At 44.6% G+C, this 16,830-nt stretch overlaps 1 protein-coding gene across 2 annotated transcripts in view; it reads right to left on the reverse strand.

Annotated features, from left to right (window-relative positions):
* Positions 1-16,830, reverse strand: part of PLXNC1 (plexin C1) — a 149,650-nt gene that overhangs the window by 118,171 nt on the left and 14,649 nt on the right. For both annotated transcript variants that reach the window (XM_040491228.1, XM_040491227.1), the window contains exon 2: positions 8,959-9,099. In XM_040491228.1, coding sequence (XP_040347162.1) covers positions 8,959-9,099 — 141 coding nt within the window. The remainder of the gene's footprint in view (positions 1-8,958; positions 9,100-16,830) is intronic.

Consider the following 16,830-nt stretch of genomic DNA (forward strand, 5'->3'; position numbering starts at 1 on the left):
CGCGAGATCGTGACCTGGCTGAAGTCGGACGCTTAACCGACTGCGCCACCCAGGCGCCCCTGTTCTCAGTTTTTAAGAGTCTCTTATGCTTTGGCTCTCTCCCACTCTAACCTCAACAAAAGTCATTTTCAAAAGATACTCTCGAGCCACTTAGGAAGATTTCATTGTATAAGCTCCTATGAGATATTGCTGAAGAACTACTGATATTTTTGCTGTGATAATAGCATTATGGGTATGGTTATTTAAGAAAATGGCCATTGCGGTGCCGGACTCTTGATTTTGGCTCAGGTCATGATCTCACAGTTTGTGGGATTGAGCTCTGCAGCGGGCTCTGTGCTGACAGAGCAGAGCCCGCTTCAGATTCTCTCTTCCCCTCCCTCTCTGCCGCTTGCATGCATGTATTCTCAAAATAAACATTAAAAAAAAAAAAAGAAAGAAAATGACCATCATTTTTTAGAGATGTGTAATGAAACATGTAGGGGTGAAATGACAGTGTCTGGGATTTGCTTTAAAATAAAAACTTAATTTATAAAACACCACCACTCATGCATCTTAAGTGAGTTAGGACCTGCGCTGCAGTTTTTACAGGGACTTCTTTTATTTATTCTTGGAACATGGTTGATGTCGACGGGGAAGGGCTATGAAGATCTAGTTTGCGGCAACTGCGATTTACCTGGAGACGAGGCACCGGTATTTTCTCTGGAACTCTGAATTCTGGCAGGGAAGCCTTTATGGTGTTAAAAAAAAATTCTTAAGTGTACTATGTGCTGGGGTTTACCAACCAGTTTCCTAAACAAGCTACCTAGAGTGGCTTACACTGAAAGCTTGTCCTGATAACTATAGATGCTGGGTTTAAATTATGTTTCATCGATAGTGGGAGTGACACTTCTCTAGAACGTAATTTGGCATTATCTATCAAAATTATAAAGCATACCCTTAGACCCCACAGCCCCTCATATGTATGGTGAATGACATATGTACACGGATATTTATTGCATCACAAATTAGCAAAAGGTTGAAACAACCTAAATGTCCAACAACAGTGAGTTGGTTAGGCATAGTCAAACAAATATGATACTATTTAGCTGTAAAAATAATTAGAAAGCTCCTTGTGTATATGTTGAATACATTACGTTGTGTATATATTTATATATTACATAAACATACTTATATACTTATATAGCATGTTTAATATGCTGTATATTTGATAAAATGGGGGAAAGGCCATCTTCCCCCTTTTACTTGCAGACATTTATAAACTATCTCTGGGAAGATACCCAAGAAACCCATATCGCTGGTTGCCCCAGAGGTCAGGAATGTGTGACTTTCTCTATATATTCTCTTGGTTCTTTTGAATTTTGAACAATGTCAATGTACTATCTTAAATAAATACATAAGATTTAAATGTGAAAAGTGAGTGTGAGTGGGTCAAATTGTTTTTCTTTTTGCTAGATCATACGCAGAGAATGATCTCCATAACCCTGAGGACAGGACAACAGGAAGTTTTCATTTGCATCCACAAGGGGCCCAGACATGCCACATGGAGAGCTTGGGGGTCTCTGCCACTGGGGCCTTCACCTCTCTCAAATGACTCCAGGACAGGAGAGACATGGCTTTCTTCCTCTGCTAGATCTCTATTAATATCACCTCCTACCCCTCCAATCCCCATCCCCACAGCCCAGCCCAGGGGCATCAAAGCCAAACTTGGATCTTCTAACTGCAACATTCATGTCAACATCAACACAGAGAAGAAAGCCAGCGAGACTGGAGCACGGGAAATGTTCCTTCCTCAGCTCGGTTTAGCTGGGCAGCCTTGGAAAAAGAACACGATCTGTGAAGCGATGCAGGAAGTAACAATGAGTCACAGAAACCCAAAATGGGTTGAGTTTTGTATAAAAGAATCTCATCCAATTCACACACACCCCTTGGGCATGATGTGGATTTTTATCTCTTGTTTCCAGAATGCCCCTTTAGTACAGACCTAATCTGAAGTCATCCTGAGCCTCTGCCATGCATATTCTTATCTACCCCTTCATCCTTCAAGTCTCAAACGTCACCTCCTCTAAGAGGCTTTCCCTGGTTGCCTTTCTACCTCATTCTCTACCCATCAGTCGATTTCCTCCATAGCACTTACCACTCACTGTCTGAAATGGCTTTATTGATTAATTCAGTGACTTATTTTCCATCCTTTTTCCCCCCCCCCATCATGAGAGCAAGGGGGTTGCCTGCTTTATTCACTTTTGTATCCTCAGTACCCAGAATAGTGTCTGGCACATAAAAGGTGCCCAATAAATATTTATTAAATGAAAAAAAAAATTCTATTAGCATTCAAGATTTTATAGGGCTCTTCAGATTTTTCCAGCTGAAGCCTGTGTAGAAAACAAATTTTCCCCGATGGAGAATTTCAGTTTGTGTCAACATATTGCTCCTGTTGACATCTTCCTGAAGCCTCATGGTAGGCTATTAACTAGCCTTGGGATTTTTGTTGCATACAAAAAAACCCCGCCCAATTCCAGTCCTGAAACGTGTGGAGTGTGAGACTTCCACACCAGACAGTTAGTTACATTACAAGTTCAACACCACCCACGGAAAGAATAGCATGGTGAGGAAAACGAGGTGGGGGGGAGAAAAATTAAACAAAAGCCTCTTTCTTTCTTTCCTTTACTATTACCATGACGTAGAAAAGCCATGGGTATTCAAAAATCTGAAACATATACTCCAAATTTCTTTCCTTAGGCCTCACTCTGTGGGGTTAACCAGTTAAAGGGCATCCAAGCCAATCTTTTTTTTTTTTTTTTTTTTTTTTTTTTGATAAACAGTTTCTAAGAAATGCGGTGAAGGAGGCCTAAACCACGCACACGAACACACGAGAAAGCAAGGTAATTATCCACCAGTGTTCAATGCGCTTGAGTCGTTAGGAGTAACAAAGGTGAAATATAAAGATTACGGCAAACTCCTCTTTTATTTCCAACCTATTTTTTTCAGTGTAAGTAGCAAGAGAAGCATACAGCTTGAACCACAAGTTCTAGGTTTGTGTGGACATGGCAGGAAGAGCTCTAAACTGGGGAGTCCCGGCTAACTCACAAACTAGAATGAATGAGATGGAAGCGAACTTGAAATAGCTTCGTATGACATTCCAAACAGCCAATCGTGGAGGCCATTTCCTGCTATTTTTACTTTTTGGTCTATTACTTCAGCCTAGCCATCCCCACTCCCCTACCTCCGGCCCCAGGTCCTGTCCTGGGTTGGCCTCCTCTTCCTTATTTGAACATTCCATGGGAATATAAATAGTAAGCTTGTCCTTATAAAATATTTTATTATTTTTGTTATCTCTTCCTTTCATTTGAAAACTTTAAAACCAGAATCAAGGCAGACCTCCATGCAGAAGAACTTTCTAGAACTGGTCTCAATTTTGCTCCACGGTTTGGATAAATGAAAGCCACCAGTGGGAATAAGTTTTGAGGGCCTCATACATGGCCAGTCCCAACTCGAAGCATGTGAGTAGTGCTTCTCTGATGATATGGGGAAGGGACATGCGTGAGACGGCACCCAGTACCCTGAAACCCACTTCGGTCCTAGGGATGTTGGAGAAACCCAACACTGGCCTCCTCCTACAAGAGCCGTTCCAAAAATCATCTTGAACCCAGATTTCTGACATTTACTCCCAAAGAACCCACGGGGGAAAAGCTGGGGTCCCACAGGGGGTTCAGGGGCTCCCATGACCCACTTGCAGACCTGAGCGGGGGAAGTCCTGCCTTCTAATACAGAAGTCTGGGCTCTGTGGGGCTGCCAGGAGGCCGTCCCCAAATAGGAACAAACTAAAACCACAGAAGCCAGGGCCTCTTCTCAAAAAACCTCAATACTTGCATCTTGGGATTAACCCCAGTACTCTAATATTTGAAAGAAAATTTAAAAAAAACAAAACAAAACACAGTTCCACAAATTGTACCAAACCCTACAGAGTGCATTTGAATTATCAGTGCAGTTTGGAGAGGGGACAGATTGCTTCAGTTTACATCACCTTGAGCAAGTTCCCTAACCCCTCTGAGCCTCGCATTTTTTTCATTTATAAAGTAGGTTTGGTAACACTACGGACTCATGAGGATTAAACAAGTTAGCCCATACAGACACTGGTTCCAATGGCCGGCGCACAGTAAGAGCTCAGAAATGTTCGCTGTTGTTATTCCTCGCCTGCTGCCTTATCTTTTATGCTTACAAGAAAGGCTAATGGACATGCATAAAGTTACAAATTTCAAATTTCATGCATATTCCATTAATACTTATTTTACCACCTGGAAAAGCTGAAAATATTCAGTTCTGCCCTTGAAATAAGGACAATTTTCTGTATGCGACACAGTCAGCTCAAAGGAATCCAAACCACATGAGAGGCTGTCCCACAATCTGGACAAGGATTCGCATGTGTTTATAAAAACGGGTACGCTTTGCAGTGTGCTGGCTTGCGACACGTGAGTTATGAATTCCTGCCAGCTGAGTTCAGCGTGGCCACCCTCTTTCAGCTGATCTCAGTGGAGACGCTGACCACTGAGAAAGTATAGCATGCAATCATGATCAGAAAGGAAGTAAAATGAGGAAACAACCAGGGAGGAAAAAGTGACGACACAACCCATCTCACAACCATATCGACATCTCACGTGTCAATAAAATAAGGGGACAGATGAGATACTGTGAAAAGGACGCTTTCAAGTTCTAAATTCCTACCATGTTTCAAAAATCTTACAAAAGCATCTAGGAATAAAGGCAGGAGAAAGAGGGCAGTGAGGGTATTGGCATATTGTAAAGTCTTTAGTTTTTCCACTCTTCCTCAGGAAAACCTTACCTTTGGAGGCAGTGGCAGATCGCCTGGAAGAAGTACAGGTCTTTAAAGACGCTTTGAAAGTGATTCGCTCTCTCGGCCTCAGCGCAATGTGATGTTTCCACGCAAGAGAATATGATACAGCTATTTAAAAATACCATTTAACCAAGAGTTTGCCATAGCATTTTAATACAGGCATAACCGGAGGAAAAATATGGATGCAAAATTGGATAGAGTCTGACCTCAACTATGCAAAAAAAAAAAAAAAAAAAAAAGAAGAAGAAGAAAGAAAAGAAAAAGAAAGAAAAAGAAAACGCTGATAGCAGTCAGTGCCTTTCAGTAACCGCGAGGGGGTATTTTTTTTTCCTGTTTTTCCCTCACCCTCTGCTACTTTGCACCTTTCTCGAGGAACATATATTACTCTTATAAGAAGAAAAAATTAAATAACCCGATGTTTAAAATTGCACCAAACGGGAACCTGGGTGGCTCAGTCGGTTGAGCGTCCGACTACAGCTCAGGTCATGATGTTGCAGTTCGCAAGTCGGAGCGCCACACTGGGCTCTCTGCCTTCAGTGCAAAGCCCACTTTGAATCCTCTGTCCGCACCCACCACCCCCCGCCCCACCCCTGCCCCATGCGCTCTTTCAAAAAATAAACATCAAAGAAATTTTAAAAAGAATAATAAAATTGCATCGAACTACGTTAAAATTCTGTGAGGTTTTCAGAGACTTAAGTTAGAGTGTGTGTGCGTTTGTGTAGTGGAACAAAACCCCAGCAATTGGCCCCCAACTGCTGGTTTCTGCCCCTCATCCAACCAGTCGTATACTACAGTGCCTATTGTCTGTCAACATGTTGCCAACTCTTGATCACTGGGAAACTGATGAGTCAGGCTGTGGGTGATCCAAGCCCTCTTTCTTCTCCTACTCCCACTGGCTGCCTCGGGTTGGGTTTTGTTTGTGGGGCTCATTAGTATCTCCACTCTGTGGCTTAAGAAGCCAAGCTTGTGTCTATCAATGTTCGTCTTTCCTAACAGTTCTGGTGACAAGTCTGGCAAGGGAGAAGCTTGAAGTTTCTGAACAAAGGGATTCGGGGATTATCTGTGCCTTCTCAATCATCGACATGGTCCTGGGTCTCGGGACTCTGGGTTATTTCAGGGGTTACATCCGAGAATCTGCACACAGGATACATGGGGGAGTCTTGGGAATTACTGGGCTGTCCAAGGCAGCTTGGCAGGGCTAAGTCAGTTCAAATTCGTCCCTCAAAACTTCCTCATGAGGGAAGGGACCTTCCTGAGTAAAGCTGGGGGAGGGTTTAACTCCTAAGAAGTTATCATGCCATTGAGGCATTCCCTTCAGTCAGATGGTCTGCCTCCTTCCAGAGCTGGGATCCTTTCTGGAGCTGCTTTTTTTTTTTTTTTTTTTTTTTTTTTTTTTTAACGTTTATTCACTTTTGAGAGACAGAGAGAGATACAGCATGAGTGGGGAAGGGGCAGAGAGAAAGACGGACACACCATGTGAAGCAGGCTCCAGGCTCTGAGCTGTCAGCACAGAGCCCAATGTGGGGCTCGAACTCACAGATCATGAGATCATGACCTGAGGTGAAGACTGACCCTTAACCGACTGAGCCACCCAGGTGCTGCTTCCCGGAGCTTCTAAAAACCATGACCCACACCCCAGGAGTATTGGTTCCACTGTCCCCTCCCCTCCATGGATCCCTATCAACATGCTTCCCTTCACCACCACGCCCTGCCCCCCAACCCCAAGAACGCTGAGGGAGTGGTTGTGCATGTCTGGGGCAGAGATCACAAAACTCAGTGGAGCACAGGGGACATTAGTGCAGACTCTGAAGTCACTCCAGGTTCAGATCTCTGCTCTGCCGTGCGTACTTTGGGCAAATCATCCACTTTCTCTGGGCCTCACTTCCCTTATCAGTAAAATGGGATATATCACAGAACTATCTTCCTGAGCCGTGGAGAGGACTCAGTGAGTTAAAACATTTAATGTGACTGGCACAAGGGAAACACCAGACAAATGTCAGCTGTCCCAAAACAATAAACCAACCTGCCCTTGTTATTTGAATCCAAAAAACAAACAAACAAACACCAAGGCCACAGGCATGGCTTCTGAAGGTATACCCCATACAGATGCTGAGGAAACCAGACTTTGGTCAGCCACCTCTTTCTCGGTGGCTTAAAGCTGCAGCCTGGCCCCACCCCTCTGGTGTCACAACATCACTAAAAACTGGCCAGTTGTACACAAACTGCTGGGGTGAGCAAACAGGACAGGCGAAACCAGCCTGTCCCGTGGGGAGCTATTTATAGCCAAGTGTTCTTCACCTCCAACTTACCATGTAACAGTTTGGTTGGCTCAGCTTTGGGGAAACAGTGTTCCTGTCAAAATACTCATCAAAAATATCCTAAATCTGAAGAGATAATTGGTGAGGAGGCCCCGTAAAGACTGATGGCAAATTCCTCTGCCAGGTTAATGGGTCCAATCTGCCGGACCAGGTTGGCCTCGCTTCAGATGTCATCACACGGCACCAAGCCACTTGGGTAGAATGACTGACGGGTGTTTACCTTTCCCCAGGAAATAAAGCTAACACAACAGGAGAGATGATCAATGTATATTTTAAAAAGAATGTGTATACAAACAAACTCCCTCCCATATGTTACTGGGTTTCCTCCAAAGAAAACAGATTAAATCAAATGCCTACCAGGCACGCAACACTGTATTAGGCTGTGAGAATTCAGGACCCCCTTCTTGAGAAGCTTAAAATCAAGTTGGGAAGGCAAGACAAACACGAGTGAAAAGGTTGGGGATCAACACGAGGCATCTGTAATGGGCCTACAGAATGGTACAGATAATGAGTGTTTCAGGAGATGAGGGGAAAACGTGATCACTCTGGGCTTTGGAGGCCTCAAAGAGGAGGTGGAGTTTGAGCCGAGCCAAAGCATAGATACATAGGATTCAGTAAAGCATAGGGGGAGAAAAAAAGCAAGCAAGCAAGCAATCCCAGAAGGAGGCACAGTGTGAACAAAGGTAGGCAAACAAGACTACATAACGCACATCGGGGGACAAGCCAAGAGGTTTGGCTAGAGTGCGGGATAAGTGCACAGAAGACAGAATTAGAGACCGTACAGGAGAGAAAGGGGTTTTCTGGGTTGTCTAGCACAATCTCATTTTATAGATGAGGAAAGGGAAACTCAGAGAGGTTAGGCGATTCACCTACAGTCACACAGCTAGTTGTCAATGGGAGATCAGTTGAGAAATCAAATCTATTTGTACTCAATTTAGAACCTGGACTGACAGTAAATCAACCGACTACCGGGAGGCAGAGGAATGTCAGCCTAGGGTGACAGTGCAGTTTCTAGCCATGAATAGTGGTGGCGCCCCCCCCCCCCCGGAGGTATTCAATAAATGCCTGATGAAATTGATAAGATAACCACTATATCACTCCAGACAAGTCATTAGAGGTTCCTGATTTTATTTTCTCCTTCTCCCAACTGCCTCCCGCTCCCTGCCCAGGGAATAAAAATCCCAACTTGTCCAGTGGTATACCCATTCTACAGTGGGGGGAAAAAATAGTCCTCTGAGATACGAGTCAGGGGGAATCTCAAAGGATCTCAGGTCTCTAACCTCTCCATGGTATGTGTGGGTACAAAGGGCAGAAAACAAAACCCCTCTGTGGGTGTCAAATAGGCTGGAGGGAAGGAACACCTGTTTTTTCTACTTTTTAAGTCTTATAATCCCTCATCTGTTTGAGGTTTGGAGAAGTCAGGTACTTTGCATATTTCCACTACAAAGGAGATAGGAACTAAAAGGTTAAAGGTCTTAGGAAGGTGATCCAGGGTAGGGTGAGGGCCAGACCCCTATTTACCTCACCTAGGCAGCTTATGAGTAAGGAAGGGGAGAATAACTTGGCAGGCTCCTGGGAAGCAAGGTGGCTGGTGCTTTGTTACACGGCTAGGGAGGCTATCACATACGGATTTCTAGAAGTCTCTTTCTGGTAATTTCTGAGGGTCTCTGAACAGTTCACAAAGCAGTTGGTATGAGCTTGTGTATAACCGAGAAACACTAAAAAATAAATTAAAAAGCACAAAATGGATCACTATTAAAATTGACATTGAAGAAGGCACAGAAAACCAACCTTAAGTAACTGGCCATCTCCAGTCCCCAAGAACAAAACAGTCCTGTTCATTACCACGGTGCCATAAACGGATGTCAGGTCGGAATGGATCAAGGTAGATGATGCGATTGGTTGGACTCTTTCAGGTTGCTCCCCTTCTTTCTGAACATGCACACAAACGCACAAATGGAAAAAAAAAAAGATAATTTTTAACAGTGATAATTACTCATGCCCACCTGCGAAGGATCCTACTCGAGCCCCAAATACATTTTCTTAGACAAGATCCCCAGGAGCAACCTCTTATCCCCTTTATGTGTGGGATCACCATGCTTGCCCAACCCATGGAAAGCCATTGGTTTCCTATGTATTAACATGCATTGATTTCCAGCAGCGAGCTAGCCATCCATTTAACACTCCCCCAGCTGATACATCAAACCGAATTCACTTTATTGCCAAGGAAAGAGCCCATTGCTGAATTGGGAGGGAGACAGTCTTATGCTTGGCTGTTTGCATGATCCTGCAACAAATTATTTTAGTTAGGGATTGGCTTCTGTGAGGTTAAACAAGCCACTTCCCAAAATGTGAGACAGACAGTCCCATTGGGTGTGACGGCAGACAGGAGGGACTCTGGATTCACCAGACGGATACAATGTAAAGCCCAAAGATAGGATAATTAATTCAGAGGGTAAAAAGGGAAAGATACACTCAAGGCTGGTGGGCAGGACAGAACCACAAAGCTAAAGAGGAACCAAGCAGAAGGACTGGACCCTGATGCTGATGCTCTTGATGAGGAAACAAAAAGCCGAACTCCAACCCGAAGGCATTTAAATGGTCTGGAGCACTGAGCACGTATAATCACATGCTTGCTCCTGATCATTAAATACAGCCCCTTTTTAAACCCAGGGCAGAGAGAGTGTTGACCAAGATGTCTTTTTCTTTCTTGGTTAAAGGCATAAAGCGCTTCACGCTGCTTCCTGCCTTCAACGACAGGAAACTGAGTTTGTTACACAAATCTCTGGAAGATATGAAGCTAGAGCGAGCCGTTACTGTCTGTAGCTACTGAACACAGTGTGATAGCATACTTTATCTGCCAGAGCTCAGTTCCCAATTGTACTAAGGTTTCCAAACCCACATTTCAGTTTTAGCCAATGGGAGAGCTGGCAAACTCCAGTAAGCATCACCGTTAACTCCTCAAATCGCCCTGTTTGGGGAGAGGGGAGGTGAGCAGGGGGAGGCTAAGACTTATTAACTTCATTATATTATTGCTGACAGTGTTTATGTCTTTCAATTTATGTCTTATTAAACATTCATTATTTTTAAACCCACCAAGTTTCATTAACATCTAAAGTAAATGGATTCATGGACTAAATTGATTTCTGAAGCCTTTAAAGTGCCGTCTCTATTTCTTTGTTGAAGTTACGCTGGGGAGAAAAGATAAGCTAGTGAGGATTTCTCCAATGCCGTGATCACTTTTCAAGGGAAAGATGTCATAACCTAAGAGAGAGTGACTTATTTGCATAAAATATTCCATAGTGAACTCAGTTTAAGAAGATTTTTGGAAAGCCCATTAGAGATTTTTTTTTTCCTGTTAAAAGATACTTTTCATGCAGTCGGGGAAGATGAGGAACTGTCCTGTTAAAATCGAAGTTAAGAAAAAAAAAATCTCTGTGGGTCTGAGAATCAGAACAATAGATCACTGTTTAGATAAGGATGCCTCATGACTATGAGCAGAAAAAGAAAAATCGGATGACCTTTAGATTGAAAAAAATAACAAAACCACATCACACATCTTGCCTTAAAATAAAACCAGAATTGTTCAAAGTTAAGATCAGCTGACCACTTATTAAATATTTGGTCACTGCAGAGAGGCTAACTCAGAGAATTGGGTGTCATCTACCTGGGCATCTCGAAAGTTCTATTACCACGATCTATGGCTTGGAGGACGCCATTCTCCCTCATCCCATGGCACAGAAAAAGTTATGGCTGTAAACTGATTATTCACAAGGACAAATGGGACAGTGTATGCCTACCGCTGGTATACAGTAGGTGCTTAATAACTGCAGCCGTTCTGATTAGCCAAGGACCATGACATGACGCGTAGTTTTGCTGAGGTTGGATGGGGATATTCTGCTTGTGAAAGACTGGCTCCAAAAAACCAGAAGTGGCTCAAAAGCTGTAAGGGCGCAAAGAAGAAAAGCTGCTTCCAAATTACCATTCCATCTTTTCTAGTGTCCTTCCCTGAGTTCTGACCATTCCTTAATAACTAGTTTTCCAAATGAAGTCCTGGATCAGTAGCACAGGTTAGTTAGAGCCATGAAATCAACGTTTCTGAACTTGGGAGCTAGTGACATAAACAAACTGCCTGGGACTAGGGAGTTAGAGAGCTTAGGTCTGCGTTCAAGCTCAGTTCGCACCCACTGGGTGGCCCGGGCAGTTTCTTTAACCCTGTTGGAGGGTTAAACTAATAACTAGCTGTGATTAGTAGCACGTACTTACTGTGTGCTACTTGGAGTATTTTATCACCTTACCTAATAGGGATAGTAGAGTGAGCCAGACCTCCTGGATTGAATTCCTGGCTCTGTCACTTTCTAGCTACTTAACGTGGGGCACTGTAACCTCGCTGTGACTCAGTTTCCTCTTCTATACAACGGAAGTGGTGAGAATGACTTCGTACACAAGCCCCAGCAAAGCTTAGGACAGTGCTCGGTGCATGGTAATACACACTCCGTATTTGGTCACATTACTTTTTATTTATTTATTTTGAGAGAGACAGTGCAAGTGGGGGAGGGCCAGAGAGAGAGGGAGACAGAGAATCCCAAGCAGGCTCTACATCACCAGCGTGGAGCCTTATGCAGGGCTTGAACTCACGAACTGCAAGATCATGACCTGAGCTGAAACCGAGAGTCGGACGCTTAACCGACTGAGCCACCGAGGTGCCCCTCATTACCTTATTTTCAAACACGAACAGTGGCCGCCACACTTGAGGCAGTTATTCCCACCTTCTTTGCCACAAAACCCTTATTTGGTTCAGGTAGCAATAAACTCAAGCCTGGACAACTGTGACTGGTCCAAGCCACATGGTTATCCCATTCCCCACTGCCAGAGATCTGCTTTCCTATCCCTTAGAGCTAGAGGTGGCCATGTGGTCCATATTGGGCCGGTGAGATGGAAGAAGTCCACTGGAGGGGCTTCTGGGAACAAATTTCCTCCGTGATAAGAGGAAGCCCTTGAGGAGACCCTGTTCGCCCACTCCCCGTATCTCCTCCCTTTGAAATCTGTTGTGTGAGGCCACTGTGTACAGGGTGATGGCAGCCACTTTGCTTCCACGAGATTCAAGATGGAGGATGAAAATCAACGTGCTAAAATTGGTGCAGGGGAAAATAAAGGCTCTGGTTTCTTTTTTTTTTTTTAATTTTTTTTTTTCAACGTTTATTTATTTTTGGAACAGAGAGAGACAGAGCATGAACGGGGGAGGGGCAGAGAGAGAGGGAGACACAGAACTGGAAACAGGCTCCAGGCTCTGAGCCATCAGCCCAGAGCCCGACGCGGGGCTCGAACTCACGGACCGTGAGATCGTGACCTGGCTGAAGTCGGACACTTAACCGACTGCGCCACCCAGGCGCCCCAGGCTCTGGTTTCTTAAGGACACCGCGGGGCGCAGCTTCCAACCTTTAAGCTTTCTACTAGGTTAACAATAGACGCTATGGCTTAAGTTCCTGTCGAGTTGGCTTTCTGATGTTTGCAACCAAAAGCAAGTCAGCGCAAGAAATGAGAGTCACGTGGGACGCGACACCAGACTCTAGCTTTTCCTCAAGTATGAGGGACCAAGGACTGGCTGGGCGCTCGTTCCTCTCACCACGGAGGACGTTGGCCACAGTCAGGGTCGTGTAGCCAATTACAACCGCGGGCCTGGACGGAAATAGGAAAGAGCAGGCTTGGACCTCACGTAAACTCTGAGGGCTTGTTCTAGCTGAATGGAAATGGATTCTTTTGTGCTAGTCACACACAGAAACGGACGAGTCCCTGTGAATGGAGAAAGGGGCCCTCTGAGTGGGTTTCTTCTGCTCATTTCAGCAAATGAAAACAAAAGAAAGACAGCCTTCAGAGAAACCTCCTCACAAAAGTGAAGTTAATACCCAGGGAGTCAAGCCGAAAAAGGGGTGAAATAGTGCAGTCGGCCCCCTGTGTCCAGAGATTATTCTTACTCGTTTTTTTTGGCCTATTTTCTATCTTGCCCTTCTCTCCCCTTAGGGCATAATCACTAATGTTGCTCTCAGCCTATTCGGTCTAGTTTATTATGTGTAATTTACTTCTGAATCCCAGCCTCTGCTTGTTGGTCTGTGTGTAACAAGGTTAATGCCTTGTAATGATGCTTTTGCCAGTTCTGCCTTTCATGACAAAATCCAATCTTGATTTAGCTCTAAACCTTGTCTCCCCTTTGGGCTTTCTTGGTTCCCTCAGAGTGGTCATTGTGCTTCTCTGCCGTCTGCCATGTCTAACCATAACGTCATGCCTTCATGCTTCAGCCCTCTCTAGGAGGGAAAGTTTTCCCAGTTTGAGGAAGAAGCTACTTCGTCTCAGCGTTTGGGCTCAAAAAGAGACAAGCTTGGGGGGATGCCTGGGGGGGCGCAGTCGGTTGAGCACCCGACTTCCGCTCAGGTCATGATTGCACGGTTCGTGAGTTCGAGCCCCGCATTGGGCTCTCTGCTGTCAGCGTAGAGCCTGCTTCAGCTCCTCTGTCCCTTTCTCTCTCTCTGCCCCTCCCTCGCTCACGTGCTTGCTCTGCCTCAAAAATAAATTAAAAAAATTAATTAAAAGAAAAAAGAGAGAGGCTTGAGCTCAATACACCAAAGTGGAACCAAGGCTACTGTGAAGGCATGAGTGCTAGTGTGTGTGTGTGTGTGTGTGTGTGTATGCGCGTGTGCACGCGCACATATGCACGTATGTGTGTGTGTACAGGTAGTGGGCTTATCACGAGGGGAAACAGCTCGACCTCTCTGCAGCACCCTTATACTACCTTTCATCGACAGTAAACACTCCCTGGGGGTGCCGCACAACTCCAGGGGGCACCAGTCACGTATTCTAGGGTTGAGTGGCACCCTCTGGACTTGGGTAACGCTGAGGCCCTGCTCCCACCATATGAAAGATGGTTTGACTCATCAAGCCTTTGCAGGGTGTTCACAGCCACGCTGCAGCTCTTATGGGGACGGCTGCAGGAAATGTGCACAAAAGTAGGGCCTCAAGTGTTAGGGACCCAGCAAGAGTTAAGTCTTTTATTCCCAATGTGCTAAAACAACAACAACAACAACAACAACAAAAAAAACTTGCTCCTTTTGGTTTTTCCTTATGGGGCTATGGAAAATACCAACTTCGTGCCTATCAACTACTTATACCTTGATAAAATGGCTCTTGGGCAATTAATTTTGTATTCCGCTCTCCTTTGGCATCCACTTACGTTGAACAGTTTCTTCACCATTTCCCATAACTTACCAGGGGCCCACATGCAGTTGGGGAATCTTAGTAGGAGCCCTGCACTGAAGTTCTGTGCACGTGCCCAGAGACATGCGCACTCTCTCTCTCCTCCCACTCTATCCCTTACAGGCTGCTTGATTTGGGGAAGCCCCTGAACTTCAATGACCAAATCTATAAAATGAATACAGTAACACATATGCCCAGCCTACTAGCATTGCTGTGAGGCCCACATGAAACTATGCATGTGAAAACAAGAAAACAACCTTTATGAAGCTAGAGAGATGGAAAGAACAATTTTTCACCCAAGATAGTAACTTCATTAGCCACTAGGACTCCTGTTGCTTTTCTGTATTCTTCTAGAGTATGCAGCGTTGCTTGGAGTCTAAGTTTACGGCATCTCTCTGATCATCTGAAGGAAGAATTTATACCGGGGATGCAAATGATCAAAAGGAAAAGTTCAAAGTGTGCATGAGGGATGGAGAAGCAAAGTTTAGGGGAAGAGCCGGACAGCCTCTACACCAGCAAGCATCAGGGAGCGCACAGTGGAACCACAGGAAACAGAGAGCCAAGTTTGAATTTTGCACCTTCCCACTTGCTCTTCCTCCTTCTCTCCTCCCTTCAAGGCCCTCAGTGTCCCTCAGTCTCAAAGCCCTACCCACCAGCAAAGTCCTGCTCTCCAAGATTTAGCCTTCCTTCTTCCTGCTTACACCCTTTCCTCCAGGGAAATCTCCATCTGCTCCCTGTGGCTAATTTCAGTCAATTACTTATGAAAAGAACCTGACTCAAATAATTCACAAAAAGAGATGAATGGCCGACAGTGTGGGGTGGAAAAATACAATTTTTCTACATTCTTAGAGTTGAAAAGCTCTCAGTCCACTAATGTTTTTCCATGAGGAAGTTACTAGCATTCTGGATGGGATATTTCTTCATTATGGGAGCTGTCCTGCACGATACGAGACTTTTAGCATCCCTGATCCCTGTCCAGAAAAGGCCAATAGTGCCCCCATCCCATCATTTGACGAGTACAAAAGCTCCGTCCCCCACATCTCTACATACCAAATAAACGGAATCATTCTTGAGAACCACGGCAGTCTATCACAAGGGTTCAGAGTTGCCGGAAAATGATGATCTAGATGTTTCTTGACTCCAACCCTCCAACCTTTCCTTCCTCCCTAGCCTTCCTCATCATGATGAAAGGCACCACCAATCACCCTCAGCCTCATGCTCTCCACCACTCCCCACAGCCATACATGAAAAATCTCAGCCAGATTCGCTAACAATCTCATCTGTCTTCTCCATCTCCACGGCCTCCACCCAGTCTAAGCAACCTCCATCTTGCTCCTGATCTACTCCAAGAGCCTCCTGGTCTCTCCCTTCCAACCCACAATCTTTCTTTGACCGGCAGTCAGAGTGACCCTTTAAATATAAAATAAGCAGTGTTACTCCCTTGCCTAGAGTTCTTTACTGGCTTCCCATCACACTTAGAACTAAATCCAAGCGCCTCCCCAGATCCTACCCGAGCTCATCCCTGCCGACTTCACATTCTACCACCCCTCTCTTCCATTCCACTTCAGGTCCCACAGTGACTTTCCTTCAGACTTCTTAACACGTTACCATATTTCTGCCTCAGGGCCTTTGCACATGCTACTTCTAGTTCCTCACGCTTCATTCCCCTGAGGTTGGGTCTTTCTAATCTTTCAGGTTTCAAATGCAAAGTCACCTCCTTGTGGACACATAACTATAGATCGTTCCATCCTTGTCCCAGTTATTATGAATCCTAGCACTCCACTTTTTTACTTCAAGATTGTTTTAAAATTATATTTGTTATCTGTCTCCCAGTAGACTTTAAGCTCTAACAACAGTTTATCTGATTCCATACTTTGAAGGCGGCATGTACCTAGGCATCTGGTATGTAGTAGGTTGTCAATAAATGTTTATTGAATGCATGAATAAACACATGGATCAATGTTTGAATTCTTTCAGTCAATATCTTACCAGGCAATGTTGGTACATTGCTAAGTAGGTCTAATCATTAGAGAGTTCTTCAGTTGAGCCAAATTTTGTCCTTGTAAACACTGGACCTTGGTTCTGCCTTCGGGAGCAGTACTAAACTACCCCACACCTCCCACTATCATGCATCTCGGGCTTCTCTAAATTTTATATCCATAGTTCATCCACAAATCGTAAGAGAAAATTTCTGGGTCTCTTGCCGTCTCGGTCTGCAGGCAGTCTACAGAGTCAGTTTACTTAAAATATGGCTCTAACATAGGAACAAAGTACTTTAGGTGTTCTCTGACCAAAAAAGGGTAATTGGACTGTTTTTTTTCATTATTAGAACAGCATAATTTATGAACATGGCTTCACACTGGGTTAACTCTTTAAAATAAAAACAGCATAATGGTAGCATGGAAGAACAGAAAG

The sequence above is a fragment of the Herpailurus yagouaroundi genome, unplaced genomic scaffold (genome assembly GCF_014898765.1).
Source record: "Herpailurus yagouaroundi ecotype Mexico unplaced genomic scaffold, PumYag 182, whole genome shotgun sequence".
Taxonomy (NCBI): Eukaryota; Metazoa; Chordata; class Mammalia; order Carnivora; family Felidae; genus Herpailurus; species Herpailurus yagouaroundi.